Source organism: Ruditapes philippinarum, unplaced genomic scaffold, assembly GCF_026571515.1.
Source record: "Ruditapes philippinarum isolate M1 unplaced genomic scaffold, ASM2657151v2 ctg4900_1_1_1_1, whole genome shotgun sequence".
NCBI lineage: Eukaryota > Metazoa > Mollusca > Bivalvia > Venerida > Veneridae > Ruditapes > Ruditapes philippinarum.
The window spans coordinates 68,976-86,093 of record NW_026856496.1 but is presented as its reverse complement, the minus strand read 5'-3'; the positions used below and the strand labels follow the sequence as shown (position 1 = coordinate 86,093).

The 17,118-nt window shown below is 33.4% G+C and overlaps 1 protein-coding gene across 1 annotated transcript; it reads right to left on the bottom strand.

Annotated features, from left to right (window-relative positions):
- Positions 1-531: 531 nt before the first annotated feature.
- Positions 532-15,735, bottom strand: LOC132746739 (charged multivesicular body protein 3-like). The gene is made up of 6 exons (XM_060735984.1): positions 15,583-15,735; positions 11,637-11,697; positions 10,419-10,598; positions 9,334-9,455; positions 7,916-8,030; positions 532-5,666 (listed from the first exon to the last, which is right to left on the bottom strand). The coding sequence occupies exons 1-6, from the start codon at positions 15,625-15,627 to the stop codon at positions 5,533-5,535; spliced, it is 657 nt and encodes a 218-aa protein (XP_060591967.1). The 5' UTR covers positions 15,628-15,735; the 3' UTR covers positions 532-5,532.
- Between the last annotated feature and the right edge of the window lie 1,383 nt (positions 15,736-17,118).

Sequence of the window (17,118 nt, the reverse complement as noted above, 5' to 3'; positions counted from 1 at the left end):
GATGCAATTAGCCCTTAAAACCTCCTGAATTTCTTAAATGGATTTTGCCCAGCTTTCATATTTGGGACTGTCCATCAATTTTGGGGATATCTAGATAGACAACAGTGAAGAACTTGGTCTGAGACACCTCATCAATTGAAACAATGGCAGAGAACAAAATTTTGAGCCGCGCCATGACAAAACCAACATAATGGGTTTGCACCAGCTGTTCGCTATCAGTTTCAATACTTGTTATAGGGTTTGTAAGCGATCAGCAAGGATCCTGATCAGACTGCGCGGATGCGCAGGCTGGTCTGGATCCACGCTGGTCGGAGGTTTTGTCGTGACACAGCTCAAATGATATTAGGCATATTATTGCCAAGCAAATCCATACAGGTAAACATCAGCCTTACAGTGGACTTACACACATGACCCAGGAACAGAAGTCCATTTGCTTGCCCTGAACAGATGGCAAAACTTGTATAGTCATATATTCTATACGTATTTCTTATAAAGATAAAGTCTAAGATTATGTTTGCACCAATTTTTATTATAAAAACTCAACAATGATACACAAATATTTCAAGCTTAGAAAGTATATATACAAAAACAAAATATGGAAAAAAATAAAGACATGCAATAACAGAAGAGGACCCAATGTGATTTTTTACTTTGTGTAATTTACTATAGTACTGTGATCATAAATAATAAAATTATTACAAGTCAGGGTCACTGTCACCTTAAACTTTCACCTTACTATCTTCACAAAATTAAAGGTCATTTGCTGATCCCTAGTAAGTGTCCATTTAAGTTAGGCAGTTGAAGGCTAAAACCTTCACCCTTAAATTAGAAAAAATAATAACTTGTGATGGACTTACATAATTTCAGGTCACATTTTTCCATTTAAATATTTTGATCTTTTTAAATTCTTAAAAAATTCCTTAAACTGCAAATTTTGCATAGAATTTTTCTCAAAAATCATTAATGTAAACCATAAACATATACTGGAGGACAATAATCAAGCTAGTTGTTCATCAAATATTTAAAAAGATGACTATTTATATACAAGATTGTGAAATAATTTATTTACAAAAGCTGAAAATAAACTACCATATGCTGGTGATGAAAACACATTCCTTGGTGATTATAAGAAATTCAAGATGCTAATATTTCTACATTAACAACAAAAGGGCCATGATGGCCCTGAGGTCGCTCACCTGTATGAAGTCCCCCGGAGTGGGGCCAGTTTAAACCCCAGGGCTTTTATTTAAACAAACTTGGAAGACACCCATTAGAAGATGTTTCATGATGTTAAGTTTTTACTACACACATATAATGAAAAACAATGACCTTCTCTCCACTCCCCCCCTGGCAGGGCCAATTTTAACCCAAGGGCATTTATTTGAAAAAACATGGTAGACACCCATTAGAAGATGTTTCATGCTAAACATCTAAGCTCTAGCTCATTGGTTTTTTTAAAAGAAGATTTTTAAGTTTTTACTATAAACATAAAGTTAAAAACAATGACACCCCTGGGGCGGGGCCAGTTTTGAGCCTAGGGCTTTTATTTGAACAAACTTTGTAGACACTTACTATAAGATGTTTCATGCTTAATATCTAAGCTCTAGCTCATTGGGGTTTTTAAAAGAAGATTTTTTAATTTTTTACTATACACATATAAGGAAAACCAATGACCCCTGAGGCGGGGCCAATTTTGACCCCAGGGCTTTTATTTGAACAAACTTTGTAGACACTCACTAGAAGATGTTTCATGCTAAATATCTAAACTAGAAGATTTTTAAGTTTTTGCTATACACATATAAGGAAAATCAATGACACCCCTGGGGCGGGGCCAATTTTGACCCCAGGGCTTTTATTTGAACAAACTTTGTAGACACTCACTAGAAGATGTTTCATGCTTAATATCTAAACTATAGCTATTTGGGTTTTTTCAAAGAAGATTTTTAAGTTTTTGCTATACACATATAAGGAAAATCAATGACCCCTGGGGCGGGGCCAATTTTGACCAAAGGCCTTTTATTTGAACAAACTTTGTAGACACTCACTAGAAGATGATTCATGCTAAACATCTAAGCTCTAGCTCATTGGGTTTTTTAAAAGAAGATTTTTTAATTTTTTACTATACACATATAGTTAAAAACAATGACATCCCTGGGGCGGGGCCAGTTATTACCCTAGGGCTTTTATTTGAACAAACTTTGTAGACACTTACTAGAAGATGTTTCATGCTTAATATCTTAGCTCTAGCTCTTTGGGTTCTTTAAAAGAAGATTTTTTAAGTTTTTACTATATGCCTATAGGGAAAATCAATGACCCCCTAGGGCGGGGCCAATTTTGACCCTAGGGCTTTTATTTGAACAAACTTGGTAGACACTCACTAGAAGATGTTTCATGTTAAATATCTAAGCTCTAGCTCTTTGGGTTTTTTAAAAGAAGATATTTAAAGTTTTTTCTTTTGGTTGCCATGGCAACCAGAGTTCTGCATGGAATTAAATTCTTTGAACAATTTTTAAAGGTGACCACCAAAGAAACATTCCTGTGAAGATTGGATGCAATTGGCTTAGTGTTTTATGAGGAGATGTCATTTAAAGTAAAAGTTTATGGCCAGACGGAGGCCGGACGAAAAGCGATCACAAAAGCTCACCCTGTCACTTTGTGACAGGTGAGCTAAAAATGTAGATAAAACAAAATGATCATATAATATCAAAAAGAGGTGGATTCTGGATAAGGTTAACACAACCTATGAACTACCTAAAGATGTCCTTATTTTCAAATAAATAACATTTTAAACATTTGTACATGTATAAACAATGACTTTCTTATATTTCAAGAAGAAAACTATAAAATCGACACAATTTTTTAAAATTATTTTGTAGTGCTGGCTATGACAATATCAGAAATGCTTCACTATACATGCTAGTTTGTCCCGGTAAATAATCCAGACACTTACTGTCTTACCTACAATATAATACTTGATATCCCTCGACTTAACATTGTGATTTGATTTAGTACTTGATATCCTTTAATTAAAAAGACAAGTTTATAACATAAACTTTGCTGGTAAGGCTGAATATTTACCCTGGTTATTTTTTTCTATAGAGCTCTGTAACAGCAATACAATTACCTTCACCTTTCTAGCCATATACATATAAACTGACTATTACTGTCACCAATGTCTGAATATACGAGCTCGTACATATATATATCATTCTTACATATCACTTTTTTTTCAGTCATAGAAAGAAGAAAACATCAAAGTGGAACATCCTCTCATTAAAGTAGATCCCTAAAAATTGTGCATGTTTTGTAGACAACAAAATATAGTCGCAACATTGTGTCAGTTATAGTTGGAATACTACATGGACGTGGTTTAGTAGTTCAGAGATCACACTGACTCATAAAAAAATTCAACATGATACTTTGATTTTACCTTCTTGTTACACTCAGATGGTATAACGAAAATAACTGTATATTCTAGACATAATAGAAGACCTGAATGACTATAATTGTTGAGGAAAAAAAGTTAAAATGTGCATAATTCAACACATAGACTAACACAAGTACATGTAAAACATTTACAGATCAATCAATGTCTACCAGGTACATAAAACAAGTAAGAAAATTACCATGCAATAAAAATTCCCCTATCAATCTGGCAATGTCAAGCCAAACAGAGCCATGATTCGAATATTGACTATAAGTTAGCTGAAATCAATACAAATGATGTTTGTTGTTAATGATAGATGAAGGTTAATTTTATATAACAGATAATAAAAAGATAACATGCCTAATAAGTGGAAGTTATAAATTCAATTATTTCACAACAAATAGAAACATTCTATTTTTTTTAATATAAAGAGCAGAGTAATAAATGCACGTTGCTTTGTCATCTGTGAGACTTCACTAAAGGTTTGTAGATTCTGTTTAAGTTCAAAAGTAAATGGATGAATGTGGGTGCAAGTTAGAAATACTTATTATTTCAATTGGTTTTATAAAGAAATAGAGAGCTTTCAAGAGTAAAAAAACCCTGAATTTCAGACAATTGCCTGAAAACTTGCATCCACGGATGAAACATTTCTGGGAATTAACAATTTGCTATTTTTTGTAAGTAAAAAGGGAAACAATTCTGTTAATACATGTATAAGTAAAAGAGTTAGTACTGTATTGTGTAAACTATTAATTACACCAATAGAGTTTATAAAAAGTCTCAATCAAATGTTTCAACATGTTCCAGAAACATTCAAGGAAATGACGATATTTGGACAATTTGCAATGTGAAAAAGGAGAATAACTTTGTGAAATCAAATATCAGATTTATGGAGCATGACATGTGAATTGGTCTTTTGAATATCAAAATGTGTAGCAATTTACATTGGATATCTATATGGCTTCAAAAGTGTATCACAATTTCTGCCATATTTCAAAATCTATTTGTTGACATAGCAACCAAAATTCTCAACGTTAAAGAACAAAGTAAATGATGATGGTCATATTATCAATATTCCGATTTATCCATGTTGCAAGTTTCATGAAAATTTTTCCAAATGCTTTTTGAATTAGCACAGAATCTAGTTTTCTGTGACTGGACAAATTGAGTTGTATGAGAAAAAATATCACTTACTGATAGAACTTGACAAACAAAAATTATCACTTATTGATAAAACTAAGAATTTGTTTAAAATAAAAACAATATCACTAAAAATATAAAATATTGTCAGCTTAATTAAGTCTTCCAGCAATGTACAAAAGCTAATTATTCAGAAATTGTCATGAATCTTTGAGAAAATATTTAAATAGGATAAATATATTGCAATTTTTAATGATAACATAGGTCACATACAATCACATATATTTTTCTAACTGTTGTTCACTTACAGCTGAAACCAATTGTTTTTAATCTCAATTCTTAACTTACCAGCAGAATTAAGTTTATCAAAAATAAATAAGTTATTACGAAATGCCAAACAAAATGCAGAAATATTGATAGTTGACTGGTACACAAGTGTGCCAAATAAATCTGATAGAATAACATGTAAGCATAAATAAGATTGCTTATAACTAGGCAGTTCAGTCTTAAGTCTGCTTAATATAAAAATATTAAGACATAATGACTATACAAATATACTGTCCAACAGTTATACCCCCACTGTTAGCTGATTTGTTCTGTGATACTTTTGGCATCTTACACTTCATTCTAATAGTTTTCATATAACTATCATGATAACTTATGATTTTATGTTGTTCTTAATCAAATAGATAAAACTAAATTTTCAAATTTGTTCTTTACTTTGTATCAACATGGAGAGCATACAAAATATGCCACATTTTTTTACAAAGTTAAGATGGATGAAGTATCTTAGATAAAAGACTATGGTAACTCCAATGTAACGACCAATTTTGCTACATACACATCCATTTTTATTACCCATATAACTACACCTGTTCTATCACTAACTAATCATCACACCAATGTTCATTTCACATTTAGCACTGTAATATCTGTTTATGTACAAAGTACAATATAAATATCAGCTAGCTCCGCAACGCCTCTAATTTTGCCATGAGATCCTCCGCTTCATCGTCACTAGTTGCTGCAGTGGCGCCCTCTGGCTCTTTCATGGCTGGTAATGTGTCAGTTACAGCAGTAGGTGCTTTACCCAATTCTCCTGAAATTTTAAGAAGTTAATATTCTATCATTATAAGAAACTTAACAGAAAAGTAGATAATATTTGCTTTGATGTCTGAAAACTAAGAAAGAATAAAATAGGAATATTAAATATAATCTTTTCTGAAGACCTGAACCTGTGAAAATGTCTTTTTGTGTTGAAATCATTTATATGAATAGGTATTATACAACATTAAATTATTCCTAACATAGATAATATGGCAAAATGCCAGCAAAACCAATTATAAAATAACGCAAAATTAAAATTATGAGACATTGCATAAAAATATCTATAAATAAAGCTTAAAGTGACATTATGCTCATTTTTTCATGATGAAGTTGAGCTGAATTCATTATATATTTCAACACAATGACTGATATAATGATGATTGGTACAAGGGGATATTGGAAATTTAGAATAAACTAGAACTGCCACTATCATGGCGTGAATACCCCCGCATACCACTTTGTCAGAATCAACAGTGGCCATTTAGAGCTCAAGGACAACCTCCCTGCCAAATCTGAGGTAACTAAGCCAGTGCATTGCTAAGTTATGTATTCTACATGCTTCAAATGTGAAAATGTCAAAATCAATACATTGCGGACAGGACATTCTTTAGCAATTGAGAAGAAAAGCTTTTTTTTTGTCAAGGTCCCTGTGACCTTGACCTTTGACCCAGTGACCTCAAAATCAATAGGGGTCACCTTATAGTCATGATCAACATCCATGCCAAATATGAAGACTGTGGGTCAAAGGAATCTTAAGTTAATGGGTGGACAAACTTTTTGAAGTCACAGTCCCTATGACCTTGACCTTTGATCCAGTGACCTCAAAATCAAAAGGGGTCATCTACTAATCATGATCAACATCCATGCCAAATATGAAGACTGTGGGTCAAAGGAATCTAAAGTTATTGGGCAGACAAACTTTTTGAAGTCAAAGTCCCTGTGACCTTGACCTTTGACCTGGTGACCTCAAAATCAATAGGGGTCATCTACTAATCATGACTAACCTCCATGCCAAATATGAAGACTGTGGGTCAAAGGAATCTTAAGTTATAGGGCGGACAAGCTTTTTGAAGTCAAGGCCCCTGTGACCTTGACCTTTGACCTGGTGACCTCAAATTTAATAGGGGTCATCTATTAATCATGACTAACCTCCATGCCAAATATGAAGACTGTGGGTCAAAGGAATCTTAAGTTATTGGGCGGACAAGCTTTTTGAAGTAAAGGCCCCTGTGACCTTGACCTTTGACCTGGTGACCTCAAAGTCAATAGGGGTCATCAACTTATAATAACAAGCCTCCATGCCAAATATGAAGACTATGGGTCAAAGGAATCTTAAGTTATTGGGCGGACAAGCTTTTTGAAGTCAAGGCCCCTGTGACCTTGACCTTTGACGTAGTGACCTCAAAATCAATAGGGGTCATCTACTAATCATGACTAACCTCCTTGCCAAATATGACGACTGTAGGTCAAAGGAATCTTAAGTTATTGGGCGGACAAGCTTTTTGAAGTCAAGGCCCCTGTGACCTTGACCTTTGACCTAGTGACCTCAAAATCAATAGGGGTCATCTACTAATCATGACTAACCTCCTTGCCAAATATGACGACTGTAGGTCAAAGGAATCTTAAGTTATTGGGCGGACAAGCTTTTTGAAGTCAAGGCCCCTGTGACCTTGACCTTTGACCTAGTGACCTCAAAATCAATAGGGGTCATCTACTAATCATGACTAACCTCCATGCCAAATATGAAGACTAAGGGTCAAAGGAATCTTAAGTTATTGGGCGGACAAGAAAAAACCGCCGGACGGACGGCCGGACGGACAAGCTGATTCCAGTATACCCCCCTTACAACTTTGTTGTGCGGGGGTATAAATATAAATCTGCCTAAAATATATAAAAGACTGCACTACCCCTTCTATAAAATGAACCTAACATGCAAATTACACTGGATATTTACATGAATTTCCTTGAGCTATGTGAGTTATTTATTTAGATGTGAAGTAAATTATCAAACTGAAAAGAATTATGGCAATTATTATTATAACAATTTTTCAATTGTTTACTTACTATATACCCTCGGATTGGCATAATCAATGTAACTTAAAAATCTTGAAGTTCACAAAGGCAGAAAACTCTCCATACACTTTTAAATACAAATCACTTTGAGTTATAATAGCTTTTTTGCAACAAACAGAATAAAATGGCTATTACGATACGGCCAATAAAGTGACAGAGTGTATTTACCAGCAGTTAATTCATATAAGACTTTATCAACTTCTTCCTGTGCAGCCTCCTCCATTTCGTCCGAGTCTTCTAACCCTTCCATTGTATCTTCTAACATCTCCTCAATAATTCCAGCCTGTAATAATAACATATCTGATTAATGTAACCTATAAACATAACATATAACATATGTGAATAATTTAACCTATAATCACAGGTTTTTCCAGGATTTTGAGAACATGCCCATACCAATGGAATTGGAATTTTCAGCCATGTTTTGTTAAAAATTGGGAAAGAATCATGACTTAAATTTTGCAGTGATTAAATGAATGCAAAGAATCACTGTCTAGGATGGCATCTTCAAATATTTAAGCACCATAACAGTGAAGAAGTCCTAATTTTCAAAGATTTTAGAATTTGTTAGTCAATCTTTTTATTTTGTAACTTTCAATTGGGAATTTTTTCCTGTGGATTGGGAAAATAACACACTATTTTCAATTGGGAATATGACCGAAAATATTGGCTATGAAATAAGCCAAAAAAAAATCCCTGAATCATAACATATAACATATCTTAAAAATATATACTATAATCACAACATATATCTGAATAATATAACCTATAATCATAACATATAACATATCTGAATAATATAACCTGTAATCATAATAAATCACAATATGAATAAATAACATGTATTATGACATATAGTGTATCTGAATAATATAACCTGTAATAAAAACATATCTGAACCATAATCTGAAAGTGACAAACTGGTATAACATATAACAAATTAACAAAACTACATTATTCACTTACTAGCAAAATAAAAAACACTCAGAAAAATTTAATGAAGTTTATTTTGTATCACAATTTCAACGTTTTGATAAGTTAATTGAAACTAATTATGTACCTACTTCACATGGAAAATTTTACATGACTGAAGCAAAAGATAATTCTTCTTACCTAAACTGATTTTCAATGATCATGATCAAACATAAGTTAATATGGTACTACATAATTGTCCATGATCAATCTTGGGGATATCATTGAAAATAATAGTCAGCCACCAGTAAAGAGCATGGTATGACCAACATGTATGTAAGGCAAAAATTTCTATTCAACTTCTAGCAGAATAAGGGTTTAACGTAGTCATACTGTAATGCTTTCCCGCCAAAAACATTCTAATATCGGTCAATAGCTTAACAAATCAGTTATTTCTGGAAACTTATTTTTTTCAAAACCTTGGGCAAAGGATTATTTACAATCACTCATCCTTCATCACTTTGTTTTATATTCCTGTTATAAATAGTTAAAAATTATTTCATACCAAAGATTGTGAAAAAAATAATTTCCAGAGATGACCAATTTATTATGATATTGACCAATGTTAAAAATATTTTGGAGGGAAAGCATTACAATAAGACTACCTAAAATACCTTCATCATCTCTTTGGACATCTCCATCATGGTTCTCTGTATTTCAGGTAGTTTGATCAATGCCTGCATTGACTTCATTACATCTGTACTCTTCTCTAGAGCACCTGCTATACGTAATGTTGCTGCAATAATAAATTACATGCTGTCAGTTATACATAATGTTGCTGCAATAATAAATTACAGGTTTGTGTAATGATAAACTGTCAGTTATATGTAATGTTGCTGCAACAATAAATTACATGTTTGTGTAATGAAAACTCTGAGTTTAAGTACATATGTAGAAGATATATAAGACCCTGAAACTTTCACTCTATAACAAAGTAAATGTAATTACCAGGATCCATGAGATATACAAAAGCAAGCTATATTTTTCATGATTAAAGTGAGACATAATGGAAAAATTATTGCCCTTTTTTAAAATGATAGCTTGATTTTAAGTCATTCATGAGAATAAACAAACTTTCAAGAGGGACATCTGAATCCTTTGATAATTTTTATTTTTACAACCTTACCAACCTCCTCCATTATTTTTACAACTTCATGAGAAGAAATTAGCTTAATATACATTTGTATTAGAAAATTATTTTTATCTTAGCTTGACTGCAATGTAAACTTAATGCCTTTTTAAACCACTCAAAGAGTATGATACCTGGTACAAAACCAATACAATGTACTGATGTCATGTGAAGATAATAATTGTGAGTTGTGACCCCAGTTATGCTTGCACCCATGAACCACTAGACACAAGATGATAATACAACTCTACAATTGCATATATAGAATTTATGTAAGTTTAATTGTGATGGAAGCTATAAGATTATGAAAAGATTTTTTTTATCCTTTCCTGAAACCAGCCAGTACAAAGGAATGAGTAAATTCTTGCTTGAAGAAACTGTTTTACAATGACTTGCCCCTGAACACATTTATACCCACTTGGCCAGAAATCCTTAGATTACTAGTTTTATTAAATATGTTAACAACTTAACCATTTGACCATGCAACCACACATAAATTGATGGCATGCATCAAACCAGTTATATTAAAGTCAATCTAAATATGGCCAACCATATTTGTTATGGACTTACCTAATTGGTTTTTCATGTTCATAGATATGGAGTTAAGATGTGCTTTGGAGGCATATAATCTGTTGACAGCTTTCCTTGAATTAAGGATCTCCTTTGCTAAAATACTGCATGCTGCTTTCTCTCCTTTCTTAGCAGAATCCTTCAACTGTCTCTTTGTCTTTTCTTCCTCTCTCTGTATAGCTGATACATAAAGTAATAATCAAATTTTCTTTCAAGTTTCTTAAATATTGCAAACCTAAACTAAGGATTTAATTTGTCACTAACCTAATTGATTGTTACCTTTTTTTTTCTCACAAAAATCGGCTGGAAAAGTGCCGACACATATGTTTGTAATATATAGAACAGAGACATGTTAAGAAGTATTTGTTGGGATAAAATTATGTCGGATCTTAAATTTGTGGATTGACCTACCCACGAAAACCATGAAAATTCATGCCCCACCAATAATAATGATTTTACAGTACAGTAATTCTGAATAAATGACGTATACAATAATTCTGATTGAATAATAAATAAATAAATAAATGTAATATCTCTAATTCTTGCTTACATGGTATATATATCATGTTTGTAAAAATGTTACTATAATTTACACAGGTATATATTATCCAGTTGCTGAAGAGTTTACTTCTCAACCCAACATAAGTCAAAACCATTTATTGTCATTAAAGTGAAGTGATTTAAGCAGATTTGACATTGGGTTAAACATGATAACATCTTTTGTCCAAATGGAACAATTAAAAAAATGAACATTCAAATTTTATTAAAAAAAAACCGAGAACGACCATAAAAAACCCAAACCAAGTTGTTGACAAATAAGTTAAAATTCTACAGTTACACTATCATCAAAACAAGTGTGCAAATATCATAAATCTAAAAATGTGTCCATAGGACATGAACACCCCCAAATTTGACTGTTCTGTCAGTTTATGGACAGACAGTGTGACAGCAGGGCAGTGTGACAGCAGGGCAGTGTGACAGCAGGACAGTGTGACAGCAGGGCAGTGTGACTGACAGACAAGGGTAAATATACATACCCACCAGTGATACCTTAATTAAGTTACAAGTAGGGGCATAAGGAAACACAAAATTATTCCTTCTTTATTTTAAAATACAGAACAGTGCCAGTATCAAGTAATGTAAACCATGGCCGATAAATGTATCATAACTATTCTATGAAAGTTCATTATCAATTTTTACATGTTGTATTTGACATACCTTTAATTTGTCTCTCAAGGACATAGCCTTCTTTTCTCAACTTGTGATTCCATTCATTCACCTGAAACATATTAAATTTTTTTGACAATGTAAAGGGGAAATTCCTTTTATCATATTAACAAAAAGTTTTTAAAAATTAACAAAATTGTCATGATGATCATATAAAACTTCTCATACTTAAATAATTCAAAAAACATGTATCTAAAATATGTGTTTTATGCAATTTTAATGCTAGGTCAAATCAAAGCATATTTTCTACCTTGAATCAACCCTTCAAAACATGTAAGACAGGATTACTCAATCCATGATAATGACAGCTCATGAGGTGTGGCAAGAACAAAGAGAGACTACCATAATAGTGACTTGCAAGAGATTTCCAAGAAATTGATCCACAAATTACCATATAATATACATATTTCCTTGCAACAAAAATGTTAGAAATATTGCCCTCATAGTCATACTCAGTCACCTTTTGGCTAATAGGATATGAAAATGTAACCTTGATTAGCTGTTATTACATTCTAATGTAAACAAATATTCTATCATTGCATTTTGACATAGGCATGCATGTATAGTTATGTTTATGCTGTTTATTTCTTTTTAATAATCTATTAATGGAGGCTTCCATGACAAATAAAAATTCCATCCTTGATTTACTCAGTATTATTTAATAATCAGCCAAATAAGGCCTACATTCCCAGTAGAAAGAAATCTCGATAGATCAAGTACCACCAAGATAATTAAGGACACATTGAACATTGTTATATAATAGCAAGCATTATGTTAACATGAGTATCTCTAAAACTGATGGCTGGAAGTATTTCAAAAATTCAATATGGGTAAATGACTGAAATGAAAGGAATATTACCACAGCATCTCACTTAATAATGAAAACAACTCTATGATAAGTTATATTTCTAATTGAAAACATAAAATTGTATATTGGGACTTTTTACATGTACAACACAATTAGACATACAAACAAGAGCTGTCGGTAGGACAGCAACGCTCGACTATTCTAAGTGCTTGATAGTAAAAAAATGCTTGATACAGTTACCTCCTCCTGTTTACAGGTTGGGGTAATGATGGTGAACAAGTGTGCAAAGTTTCAAAGCCATATGTCAATGGACTTTGAAAATATTTTAACTATTACAAAAACTTTAACGTAAATTCTAAGTCGAAAAAGGGGCATAATTCTGTCAAAATGCTTGATAGAGTTACCTCCTCCTGTCTACAGATTGGGGTCATGATGGTGAACAAGTGTGCAAAGTTTCAAAGCCATATGTCAATGGACTTGGAAAATATTTGAACTATTACAAAAACTTTAACGTAAATTCTAAGTCAAAAAAGGGGCATAATTCTGTCAAAATGCTTGATAGAGTTACCTCCTCCTGTGTACAGGTTGGGTCATGATGGTGAACAAGTGTGCAAAGTTTCAAAGCCATATGTCAATGGACTTTGAAAATATTTAACTATTACAAAAACTTTAACGTAAATTCTAAGTCGAAAAAGGGGCATAATTCTGTCAAAATGCTTGATAGAGTTACCTCCTCCTGTCTACAGATTGGGGTCATGATGGTGAACAAGTGTGCAAAGTTTCAAAGCCATATGTCAATGGACTTTGAAAATATTTGAACTATTACAAAAACTTTAACATAAGTGGTTACGCCGACGCTCGGGTGACTGCAATAGCTCTACTTATTCTTATCGAATAGTCGAGCTAAAAAAGTCCACAAAATTGCACGATATAAGAACATAATTGTATTGTAGGACGTATCAGACAAACATAATACACTCATAAACACTTTTCATATGAACCATGTAAATAGCCAAGGTATATCAAGTGAAAAAATACCAGTTGTTTCCCTTATCTTCGAGTAAAATTGGTATCTCTTTCGCTAAAACAATATATACGATTTATACAGTGAGATACGCAACCGCTTATCTTTACTCGAAAACCTACTGATAGCGAGCTCGACGAGCTGGCCTGAAGGGCCTGCTTGCAAAGCAAGCTTTACGGTAACGTGAGTACCTGCTAAGTGATGGTTTTGAAAACTTTCGTCCGAAGTACCGAATTGGACACATCGCAACTTTTCGAATTTAAAGATAACGATAAAAACTGAGGAATTCTGACTGAAAACGGATGTGTAGACTGGTCACCCGCGCACGTCTATGGGAACCATAATTGGACAGGGAACCAGAACAACGGAAGCTGTGTATAAAATAACGAATGACAGTTTTAAAACGGAAAATGTAATGAAAATCTGATAAATAACAACATTTTTTTGTCGAATTTTGTTGTGAAAACTATTTAGAATGAAAGAAAATGGTCTAACTAAGAAAATGAATCCGGACACCAATATCTTTTATTCAGTCGTTAACGCTGTACAGACGTTTAAAGTATTGTTTACGTGACGTCACAATGTAGCGCCAAACAGCACGTGCAAAACAATCAAATACGCTATTTTAATGTCGCAAACGTTTTAAATGTAACATTTCTTTGACTTTTAATAATCTTTATTTCGCTTGAAAAATTATATGCGGAAAGTCCGAGCGGGGCCAAAGGCCCCGCAAGGGCTGTAGCGCTCTTAGATAACATGTATGACGCCTATTAATTCAAATAAAATCAAATTAAAACTAAATGAAAATTTCAAAAAAGTATATATCCTATACCTAATGAGCTGCGAAAAAATCCTTAGTAAACTGGGCGCCGCCATTTTGAAATCCTTTTGAGCTAAATATAGATATCAGAGCGCTTTTAATGAGCGTCTACATAATTCAGACTATTGCTAGCAGACGCATGCTAAGTAACACTTCCGGTGAAAGAATGATGTACAAAATCAAAAAATAAACCTGCATAATATTGATAAGAATTACAGTAACGAATATAATTATAAAAAGTTACTTTAACATATCCTTTTTGATAAATTAGCACATTAAAAATACCGTTAAAACAACAACTGTGATTAGAGATTAACAAGATGGCAGACGGGATTTTCCAAACGCCGACGCATGCGCAGTGGTCCCCCTTTACGTTCGGAGATTTTCGGAATATTCCGAGCGCTCCGATGATAGGTTGAACACCACCAATTTATTCGTTTTGTTTACAGTACAAAATACATGGTTTTCATGTACACTAAACATGTTATGCTAAAATCATAATTCATAAGAACTTTCCGCCCCATAGGTAGCACCTTATTTCATATTAAAGTGAAATAAAATAAACAAACAAAGTTTTAGCAACGTTTCCAAAACTCGTTATTCATTTAACGACAGGGGTGGAGCCATATTTAACACAGTGCGTGTGATGTCACACGCACAAGTCACTGCATTTGAAATAAAAATGAGCGATTATTTCATACTATTTGACGTTAAAAGTACATCGAGCTCGCTTTGAGGATTTGCCTTTTTCATATAAAGAATAGCCTGTCTTCTGCTAGTTGGGGAAAGTGTTTATTGGTGTATTGTATTGTCGGACGTATCAGACAATGATTTCCTCAAATAAGAGAAGACTATGGAACCATCAGATACGGTACAATACGATACAGTACAGTGCGTCCTGGCTAGTCCTATGTGACTCACATACAGCTAGAACTTTTGGCTAGCTGTACGTGCCGGGCTAGCCACTTCCAACTGACAAACAGCTCACAGCAAAATGAACACATAACAAATAAAAGCGACTAGGCTGTGACATTCTCTTCTACTTGGAGAGAAATGGCTCCTGATATAAGCCTTAGGAACATCAAAAACTGATAATCCCCTCACTCCTTAAAAAGATAAAATCAAAAGAATCTATATCATCTAGATTTATAATTTTGTGAAGGAATTTGACAGCAAATCATGATGACGATGGACTCTTAAACATAAATATGTGCTCTTTTTTAGGGTAACGTTTTATTCTATGATATGTATAGAAACCAAAAATAAATGTTTGTGTAAAATATACCATGTCTTTTGGAGACTTTTGGTTGTCTTTGCCGAAAAGTCCCATTTTCTACAATTTCTCATAGATTTGTGACAAAATGTAAACTTCCGCTAAGGGAGATAATTTGACATTACATTCGTTCCACTGATAATTCGACCCATAAAGTTATTTTATGAATACTTTCCCTTTCTAGCGGTGATTTTCCCGAATCCGTTGTCGAATCATCGGCTCAATATTTCTTTTATCTAAGCATGTTTTATACCATTTTATTTTAATGATAGTTCTAGTTCATATGTTTACATGTTGTACGGCATATACCATTCTCCGGTCCGGTCGCTTCCGGTCTCCGGTCTCTCCCGGTCTATTTTTGCTCGGATTTTCAAGATACCGGCGAATAGTATCATATTTACCGGCCTCCTTTCCAATTGATTGTTTTTATATAACTTTTTTCATTTTTATCAATTTTAATCAAAGATATAAATGTTAAGGCGTATTAATTAAAACTTACAAGATATAAAAATGTATTGCCCCAATTTACAAAAAAGGCCCAAAATGCAAACCCAGCAATTATAGACCAATCTACCTCACATGCATAGCGTCCAAATTGATGGAGCACATCTTAGTGTCCAATATTATGTCCTTTTATGATAATCACAACATCCTTAGCCCCTATCAACATGGCGTCAGGCCAAAACGGAGTTGTGAGTCCCAGCTAGCATAAGCTTCTCCCAGGAAATTCATGGCAATCTTGAAATTGGCCAACAAACTGATGTCTTAGTCATGGATTTCAGTAAGGCATTTGATAAGGTGAACCATTACAAACTTGTGAGTAAACTAGAAAGATTGGGTATAAGCTATGAGGTTACAAATTGGGTCCATTCCTTCCTTAAGTCACGCTCCCAGCAAGTCGTAGTTGATGGTCAAAAATCAGGAATACTACCAGTCCTCTCAGGCGTCCCCAAGGCTCGGCATAAGGTCCCTGCCTTTTCCTTTCTCACATAAATGACCTCCCAGATAGTGTCAAAGGTAAGGTTAGACTCTTTGCAGATGATACTGTTGTCTACCTAACCATCAGATCTAAACAAGATGCCCACACCCTCCAAGATGACCTTCATGCTTTAGAAACATGGGAAAAAGACTGGTCCATGGAATTCAACCCTGACAAATGTGAAGTTCCCAGGATAACAAGAAAAAGAAACCCTGTAATATTTCCTTATACCCTCCATAACATCCAACTAAACTCAATTCAAGTGGCGAAATACTTAAATTAGGAGTCACTATTAGTCAAGACCTTTCATGGACACATCATATAAACAACATTACATCTAAAGCAAATAACTCCCTCAGATTTATTACAAGAAATGTTAAAACCCCAAATAAAAAGATAAAGGAAACTGCATATAAGACCTATGTTAGACTTCAGGTTGAATATTGCTCCATAGTTTGGCATCCTTGGCAGAAATACTTAATTTATAAGATAAAGCAAGTACAAAGATCAGCTGCTATATAGATACATTTTTAATGATTATGACTATACAAGTAGTGTCTCAAAAATGA

Bases quoted from the DNA above. Each gene is read 5' to 3' on its own strand.
- LOC132746739 (XM_060735984.1), bottom strand. From the start codon at position 15,627: ATGGGACTTTTCGGCAAAGACAACCAAAAGTCTCCAAAAGACATG. The intron at 10,599-11,636 runs GTATGTCAAATA...TTTATGTATCAG, and splicing joins CCTTGAGAGACAAATTAAAG to CTATACAGAGAGAGGAAGAA. The intron at 8,031-9,333 runs GTATTTTAGGTA...TTATTATTACAG, and splicing joins TGTCCAAAGAGATGATGAAG to GCTGGAATTATTGAGGAGAT.